Below are 9,801 nucleotides of genomic sequence, written 5' to 3'. Positions count from 1 at the left end.
CAGTTCTCTGAACATCCCAATATTCTTTCTTTTTTTTTGTTGTAATTTTGTTTTGAACAGTATAAATAACTGTATCTGTGCCATTTAGCCAGAGGTAAAATGGAATATAAGGATAAGATCAAACTTTCTGTTGCAACACCCTGGTAAATACCCACAAAACTATATCAGGCACATAATGATAAAGTGTATTTAGTTTTAGGGCCAACCAATTTTTAGGATATATATTAGAAAAGGTTACAAAAGATAACATTGTACCTTGATGGATAAATTAAATGAAATATTTTGTATCAATTATTTACGTGTAACCACAGGATGTATGAAATGCTCATTCTCTAAACAAGGTGTCCTCAGCTAACAATTTCTCAAGTAATTTGTTAACAAAATTGTACATGTGAACCATATGATACAGACCTTTTTTTAGCCAGAAATTTCAAAGGAGGGGGTTGGTCCTTTTTCTCAAAAAGTTACCTGTATACTATAATGACAGAACCTAGATCAAATTTTGATACAAAGGGAATATTTTTTCCTGGCAAATGGGTGGTTAGGTTTACAGACCTCTTCCATTGTCTTACTCTGAGAGATGATAACTGTCTCAACATCCCGCACAAAAAAAAAAAAAAAAAAAAAAAAAAAAAAAAAAAAAAAAAGTTGCACTGCCCACATCTGTTGCATTTTCACATTTAAATCATACTACCTGTTGTTTCTGGTACAGCATACACCGTGGTTCCTCCTTCAAGGTCTTGATAAAAATAATTTTGGGGGTGCCTACTCTTGGTCTGCTCACCACTTCTAGCTCTTTGTTCTAGAAAAAAACATGGTTTTATTAGTATTTCATAGCTGCAAGTAATCTGCCCCTATTATTTCTCCAAACATCTTTGAATATATAAAGACAGTGGCAAGAGACAGAGATGGCCTGCAATTGAATCTCGGTGACAGGCTGTATCCTGCAAACCACTTAAAGGGATAATAACTCTTCGTTCCGACCAAAAAATTAATTTTCCTGGAGTAAACAACAATATTCCCATACTTACCAATGGTTAATGAATCCATTTTTACATTCAAAGTTAGTCCCTGTTTTTTTTCTAAAAAGTATAGCCATCAATGGAGGTCACGTGGTCTAAAGACAAGCTCAGATATCAGAATAATAGCTATAACTGCCATTTTTGTGGTAAAACAGAATATATTATATTTCTATGAGCTATTCACAATGTTTTTATTGTGAAATATAGATCTCATACGAAGAGTTATTATCCCTTTAATAAAACACTGACAGCACTGAGTAAAAGGATGCTCTACACCAAAACCACCTTATTTACAACTGACCAAAAAAGTTCAGAAAAATGAAATTGTTCTTCAATAATTAAAAACTACGTAATGTTGTGGGAAATTCTTCAAAGTATATAAAAAAGGAATGAATAATTGCTGCATTACCTATCAATATGTGGTTAAAATATTTACCTTAGCTTTTATGGTTGTTTAATAATTATTCAACATATTGTTTCTGAACTTTTTCGGTCAAGCATACTCATATTTGTAAGTACACTTACACAAAACTTACTACAATAAACAAATAAATGAACATGTTAGTTTAAGTAATATACAAAGAAAATATACAACCAAATTAACCTAATTTACCAATATGAAAGCAAAACAGTAAGTAGATGTACAGGGTAGATGCAGTGTTATACTCCTGATAATTTAAGTTATATTGTCAACTTCACTTTCCTTACTTGGATTAACTACTGATTGATGTGTCATTTTCAAAGGTCATCAGTACATTATGGGAGAACTTGTAGTCATCAAGTAAAGACTTTTCACAATTATGATGACATTTTTTTTTTGAAAACGAAGATAACTAGAGAGCAAAGCTGCCAAATATTCAGATGCCATACAGGAAACAAGGCAGAAAAGCTGTCAAATGTTCAGACATTGCATAGAAAAAAGTGCACAAAATAATGTTTTGGCCAATTTTGATGCACTGTTTCATAATGCCTTAAAACAGGATAGTCACGTTTACCCTCTTAAATTATGTACTTCAGGTAACATGGACACTGAAAAACTAGCAAATGATTCAGTTCCACAGGATATAAAAGCTACTGAAAGTGCTAAAATTTCACACACATACACAAAAAGTAAACCTGCCTCTTTACCAAACAAGCCACTCAGTAAATTAAAGTAAAACAAAAATATGGTTTGGCTGTTTTGGGGCAAACGTCGTGACTGTGATGACACGGACAGACGGACCAATCAGAATACATACAAAATATAAAAACCCTTAAAAAGACCAACACAATCAGATGTTGATGGGCAACATATCACCTGCCACATTGTTTGCCAAATACAGTATGTTTCACCCCGGCACAATTGTCACTTGTAAGTACTTTGGCCCATCAAGTCATACTTTTTTAATGTTCAGGTACAGGAGATGGTCCTTCTGCTGTATATAAGGAACCAGTGAACATGTGTATATCGTATGAAATGACTGTGGAAAGCTGATATTAGTTCACATATATCTGACTTCAATTTAAAATAAAGTGTGATTTTTGTACCTATAGTCAAGAGGAAGATCTACTGACAGAGTGATCATACTTGGAAACAAGTGTGATGATTAATTCTTCTGCATAAAACAGACATTACATGCCTTAGTAAAATATTAAAATTTGTAAAATTTTAATATGCTGAATGGAGAGGTTTTTGTCATCTAAGGTAGGCCATGTTATTGTGAGGCTTTTTTCACATCAAATGGGTTATCAGTGGCAGATTTAGGGGGTGTCAGGGGTGTTCTGACCCCCCCTCCGATTTCAGAAAAAAAAAAAAAAACATACCAAAGGTTCCCTCTTCAAATTAGAATTTTGACAAGCTGCTCTAAACTGTACGAATGGCCCCATTCGCCAGCTAAAATACCAGACTCCAAACCCCACACTTCATATCCGCGGACACCCCCTTCAGATAATCCTGGATCCGCCCCTGGTTATTTTAGTGTAACAGTCTCTACTGGGCCACACAGTATGATAGATCCTAAATGTTTATTGTAATGAAGTGTAGTTAAGGTCCAATCAGTTTCAAATACAAAAACCTGTATCTCGTTTTCTTTAATCACAGAACATAAATCTTATCTTTTATGGAATCAGCATGCTGCAATAAACTGCTTCAGTAAGCAAGAATATATTTGGGATAATCAATAACTAATTTTCATTGGCATGGTAATAATAAGCAACCTCTTGTGCAAATCTTTAAAATGCTTTATTCCAATATATGCCATAGATAAATATAAATGATGATACCAATAACTTGGTTATAGTAATCTTTCCTTCATATTCTACATCATTTTTCTTGATCTTTTTCTTTTTCATATCTCTTTAATACCACACTCACCAAGCATATTTAAAGGGAAAACAAGTGCTCCACTTGGGGCAAGGATAATTTCCTCATACTCATCAATGGTTACGTAATGAATCCATTCAAAGTTAGTCCATGTTTTTTTTTCTAAAAAATTTGGTTTGTTGTAATGATCTCATATGAGATTATTACTGAGGTATATCCATTTATGAAGGTCCGCATGGTCTGATGGCAAGCATAGATTCCGGAATAAATGCAATAACTGCTGTTTTGGCAGTAAAATGGAATTTATTTCTAGGAGTTGCTTACAATGTATTTATAATGAAATATGAATCTCATAAGATCTGTTGTGATCCCTTTACCACTTCTTTACATTTAAGCCTTTACAACTTTGCCACTATGACCTTTGCATTCTTTTTTTTTTTTTTACATCAAACAATATAAAACAATATGTCAAATGAAAGTACGACTAACTCCCCCCCCCCTCCAAGTCACTTGGCCTGTGTTAGAATAACAGCTAGGTTGTCGTGGTTAATAAATTCTTCCTATAAGGAGCTGTTGTTTTTGAATTGACTCTAATGGTTTTCTGTATTCTTGGACTGTTAATAACTTCCCACAATGTTATGCTTTTCACAAGATCCCAAATGCAAAAATATTTCAATAAGCATTTTAGGTTAAAGGATTCAGGTTATAGCCCACAGACAGTTCCAGTATGGTATCTCCCACAGACAGTTCCAATATGGTTTTCACATACTACCTAACACCCCTCCTGCAGTAAGTAGTGGAATTAACCACATGGTCCAAATTACCACCACATAGTCATTCTGCAGAAAGCAAGCAGGCAGCTGACGAACCGACATAATCTTGTTTATAAATATCTGGTAATTTTTGCCTCTTGGGTAAGAAGAAATGGTATTTGCCACCACTAGATACAGAAACTGGTGAATTTATTGGACAGCAGCAGATCAGTTGGTAATTATTGAACTGCCTGCAGGAATATTGGACATAGGCAGCAATGAGAAATGTACTGGTTACTGGAACTGCAAGTACAGACAGACCGCAGATTGGATTACAAAGTACAAAGTGCACTGCTTAGTCACTGTTCAGTTCTGGTTGCTTCTCAGGAACGCAGGCAAGTATTCTGTATTTGTTGTCTGGTTTAGTCTTGAATGATTTTTCTGTGACTAATATCAGTATAGTCAGTAAATGGTGAATATTAACTTTTTGTTTCTGTTTCAGTTTCAGAACTAATCAGGATTTAATCACTGTTAAAACTTTAGTTCCTGTTGTACCAAGAATTTCAAGTCACGTGCCCAATCATATTGTGTCAGAGTAAGATTCCAAATGCAAGATGGTATATCATGAGAGACTGTAGTAGGCAGGTAGTAGAGACAAAACTCCCCTGTGTGTGTGTGTGTATGTGTGTATGTGTGTGTGTATGTGTGTGAATGCACATGAGTGCATGCAAGGGGGATCAACATTAATTAATTGACAATTTGACAGTTTCTAGAACAAATAAGAGAATTATAAAACTTGCAAGTCTGAAAAAGTAAAGAAACAGGAATAGTGTTCTGGAAATTAGGAGAACAAAACCACATTTAGAGCGCATTCCCAGAAATTTAGATCGATCTAACTAGATTGACCTAACTCTCAGAGGGTTCACACTAAATGGCTGTCAGCCGACCGCGCACGAAAGTTAATTACCCCCTTACAGCTTTTAGTAGGCGGGACAGACATTTAGGCCAGCTAAGCTGACAGTAATCTAGTGAGACTCCCCACGGGGATAGATCAATCTAAATTCTGTGGGGAATGGGGTCTTAGACTCGTTGCCTCTTGTACAACTAAGTGACTAATTCACAGAATTATACTAGAGGAGATTTGAGAAATAATGGACGAGAGAAACACCACATACTGACTAGACTGGAAAGGAAAAAAGTTGCACATATGTTTGTGCATTAAAACTTAACAGCTACTTTACAAAAGAACATTTTTATCAAAATAATTTATCAAATACTTTTGGATGAGCTTTGGTGCATATATGTTAAATTCATTTATGACCAATAAGAAGAGGCTGAGTACCAGATATCCACTACAGAAAGAAAACCATTTTGAAATTTGATGGTCACTGTCCAGTGTAATGAAACATTCCACACAAGTACCGCAGTAATTTCAGCATCACAGTAACATGCCAAAAACTCTAGTCTAATCCCAATAAGTTTCAACATAAATCAAATCAGACATAAGAATTATCTATGGAAATATCCAAGAAACATTGCAACAACAACTGTACACAAAATTGAGTGAAAAATCTAGCAATTCTTTGTCTAGTTAATATTAATTAATGAATATGAATCAACCATAGGTCACGTTAGAATCTAATTGGAAATTTCAAAGGGGGGGGGGGGGGGGGTCTTCTTTAAAAGAAGGTGACCTTTTTACAAATTTAGCTGACCTAATCTAAACAATGGCATTGAACCGAGAACAATATTTGATTTAGAGTAGAATTTTTCTGACCTAAAGTTTTTCTAAGCCCCATTCCCCATCTCATCAATGCTTTCTGGTCTCTGTGTTTATGTGTGTGTGTGTGTGTGTGTGTGTGTGTGTGTGTGCGTGCTAGTGTGTATGATAAGTTTCAATTAATTTCTTAAGGTGGCATTTTATTGTTAATAACTGAACAATGGAACGTCTAATTTTGAGAACTATGTGTATCATGTTGGTAATCATGAAATAATGCTCTATCAGATGCAGGCCTTACCACTAGTACAACTGCCAATGCTCCAAATAACCATCAAAATGAAATTACCAGTTATTCCCAGGGCAATACATGCTGATGAGAAAGCTGCTTGGAAGATCTAAAAACCTTCTTTATCCTCTATAATCTCACGCAATCAATAGGTTAAAATGGTTTTGCACTTCTAGTGTTGCTTTCGCCTTCATGAATATCTAAATGTATTTACACCATTGGATATTTCAAACATAATATAAACCACAGATCATAAATAAGTATTCTTCAGACTCCTATTATAATTTGCTTGGAGTTTCTTATTAATAATATTTTCACAATAGGAAGTGAAATTTCTTCAAGCTGATTAATCCAATTCCCTAGTTGGTAATTAAATTATATTACTAAGGCAAATTTACAATAGGGCAACTAAAAACATGAAATGGAAAAAATGACCTGAAAGAACAAGGAAAGGTAATTAAAACAAAAGCAACTTATGTTGATTAATCAGGGCTGTGTAACGTCAAGTCTTTGAACTGCTATTGTTTAATAACTGGCTTAAACAAGGTCTTCAACATACAAAAAATACATCTGGAGTTAGTAAGCCTGGGCATTTTATCATCTCACTCTCCAGCAAAACCCTACTTAGATTTTGGCAGACCATTAAAAGGGAGCATGAAAATCCCTGTAGTTATTTTTCCCCAGGCATGTGTGTCCTGTTTCTGAAGGTGTGTGATATCCTGTTAAATTTCTATATGCTATAATGCTTACTGTTTCAAGATAAGATGGGATAGGAAAAAGATTGAACTGGGTTTGGTAATGAATTATATATGTAAGCAAAGAATGAGACTTAATTTTATAAAAGGATGAGACTAAATTTTATAACTTTTCTTTCAAAAACAGCTAGTCATGGTCATGGGTAAAACTAAATTAGGTTGAGGGATCCTTGGTCAAAATTTAAGTAATGGTGCTCAATGTGAACTATTAAGTTTTTCATAAGCATTATTGATTTTTGAGTGCACATCTTAATTAGAAATAGATGGCATAGACCTTAATTTTAACAATTCACTTAAGATTTATTTCTTTTTCTGCTAAGTAAAAAAGTTATTGGCTCATTGTTATGATATGGTTTTGAATTTTATAGGTTAAAATGACAATTTTCACTTCTTCTTCAGGAATTAAACAATGAAGAAGACCGTAGGATTCTTTATAGCCTTTCTAACTGTGGATTTCATGGGTTGCCTTGTATGGTGGCTGGGACCTAGTGTGCAACAACTCACTGGATCTTATAATATATCTATCAAACCAGCAACTATTTCTAGTGCACATAAACCAGCTATTCTAACATTTAATAATGCAAATTCAACTTCCCCTAAAACAGAACACATTCCAAGAAATGTTGTGCAATTGACTCCTGAAGAGCAAAAAATAGTTTCACATTTCAAGCCTAGCATGAGCTCCAAGGATTTGGGCATGATGATGGACTTACTGACTGTTTTCACTAATGCTCTTAAAAAAGCAAATTTATCATATATGATGTATGGGGGGACTCTCCTGGGAGCCTACAGGCACCATGGCTTCATTCCATGGGATGACGACGTAGATTTGCTAATGAATGATGCAGACAGAGGGAAACTAAAGGCAGCCGTTTCTGCTCTAAGTCCAGTCTATGTTTTGGTGGTCTCACAAAAGGTGCGCTGGAAATTTTTCAAGAATTCTTCTAAAATGATTCGGAATCTGAAATGGAGATGGCCTTTTCTGGATATATGTTTTTACAAGGAGAATGCCAACCAAATATGGGATGTTGATCCTGGTTTTAAACGGCTATTTACATTTCAAAAGAAAGACATTTTTCCACTACAGGAAAGACCTTTTGAAAATATAACGTTATTGGCTCCTAAACACACAGAGAAGGTGTTAGCTCAGAGCTATGAGCTATCTGTTTGTTCCACAAATACATACAACCATAAGTCTGAACATTTCACAGACAAAAAATCACAAGCAAAAATTGGATGTGACAAGCTTTATGAAAAATTCCCATTTGTCTTTAGGGAAAAGTTAAAGAATGGTGTAAATGAAACTCTTCTTTTAGGCAATTCTCTATTAAAATGGCATTTCATTAAAGAATAACAATTCTGAAAATTACCAATAATCGTAGATAACATGTCAACAAATGAACACATGCTTTTTATAATTGTTTCCAAGACTCTAACAAAACCAAATAGAAAGATAATAGCATGATATGTAATTATAATTCTGAGGCAAATAAAGCTGACTAGCTTTTCCTTGATTTAAAAGTTTAACAGAAAAATACAGTTACATTTTATACAAATGAAAGGATATGAAAAAAAAAAAAAACAAAATATAATTGTCCATATTAACCATTTTACAGAATTTCTACGTAGACAGATGCATTTCTGAAATGCATTCTGATAGTCATTTGCAAGGCATGTTATCCATCTTTTCCCTCATTTCCTGGGTCAGGCTGTCATGCTGAATTTCTTCTACTCTGTCACAACAAGATGGAGGCTGGACTGCGGACAATGGCAGTCAAAGCCAAAAAATATCTGCAGGCAAAAATTGCAAAATTTAACCTTAACAAAACTTCTTGATGAAAAAAAAAAATGTCCATTTTGTTCTTTGTTAAATTCCTTCAATAAATATTCAAAATATTAAAAAATTCTTCTTTTACTTTACAATCTGTACTGAAAGTACTGGTGCAAGAAATTGCTTTTTAGCAGATTAATGAGACTATAGACCATAACTTTTCAAATATATATATATGGCTTTTTTCAGTGCACATTTTAGATATATATATTTAAACAAATTTGAATAAAATAAATTCACTCAATTTGATCTATTTGTAATTAAAGATACAGTTTGCTTAACTTGAGATGGGATTTCCGATTAAATAATTAAACAAATTATCAAGAGCCTTGAGAATTTGAATATGCAGGTCAATTTAATTTTTTTTAATGTTACTTATATTGTTTTCTTTTAAAAGAGCTGTAATTATATTAAAATAATGAAAACACTCAATCAGGTAAACTTGTTCCATCATCCAAATCTGTTTTCAAATTGCACAAAGTGAGTCATAAATATGCTGTCCTGGAGTAACACTTTCTCATAAAGCAAGTTCACATTGCATAAAGATAGACCCTTTTTTGCAGATTGTCTTATGCCATAAAGAGTAAATGTATTTTCTTTGTTTGTTTCTGACATACATTATCACAGTACTGGGGATTGCATAAGATGGGAGAATGGGGTTGTCTTTGCTAACTATGACTATTTTCAGTAGCAGCAGAGGTGGGTTACCAGGCAGTGCTTGGGTTACCAAATCTGTGGCATCTCCAGTTCTGTGCTGCTGGTATAGTTATTGCACTTAAAGAATAATAATATTGCACTTAATGAATCTAACCACTGTCAGTTGTCAGGAACATAACAAACACTGCACAGTAAACATGAATTTGAAAAATTATTTATAAATGTTGTTCAAAATGAAACAATTAAAACCATTTATCTGAAGCAAATTCTTATCTCTCATGCTGAAAAATGAAATGGCCCACATACCTCTGTTCCTATCCATATGTCTCCTTCGACCTTGACCTGGCAGGTGACCTTGGCACCCGAAAGATAAAGGCCACTGTGTTTATAATGACGAGTCTCACTGTTGAAGATGTACAACTGCCTGCCCACCCCCTCACCACTCCACATCCACACTAGTGCTGACGTAGTATCCT

The 9,801-nt window shown here is 34.3% G+C and overlaps 1 protein-coding gene across 7 annotated transcripts in view; it reads right to left on the bottom strand.

Moving 5' to 3' along the window:
* Nucleotides 1-9,801, bottom strand: part of LOC106166009 (leucine-rich repeat serine/threonine-protein kinase 1) — a 42,513-nt gene that overhangs the window by 2,799 nt on the left and 29,913 nt on the right. For 5 of the 7 annotated variants that reach the window (XM_087001019.1, XM_087001020.1, XM_087001022.1 and 2 more), the window contains 2 exons: nucleotides 9,632-9,799; nucleotides 695-802 (listed from right to left, as the gene is read on the bottom strand). In XM_087001019.1, coding sequence (XP_086857145.1) covers nucleotides 695-802; nucleotides 9,632-9,799 — 276 coding nt within the window. Of the gene's footprint in view, nucleotides 1-694; nucleotides 803-8,069; nucleotides 8,629-8,991; nucleotides 9,443-9,631; nucleotides 9,800-9,801 lie in introns of those variants that run through there. The other 2 variants (XM_087001024.1, XM_087001025.1) reach the window with 2 other exon arrangements.

The sequence above is a fragment of the Lingula anatina genome, chromosome 1 (genome assembly GCF_051362555.1).
Source record: "Lingula anatina isolate TDL-2025a chromosome 1, LinAna3.0, whole genome shotgun sequence".
NCBI classification, from domain to species: Eukaryota; Metazoa; Brachiopoda; class Lingulata; order Lingulida; family Lingulidae; genus Lingula; species Lingula anatina.
The sequence above is the reverse complement of the archived record's forward strand: the minus strand, read 5'-3'. Positions and strand labels throughout refer to the sequence as shown.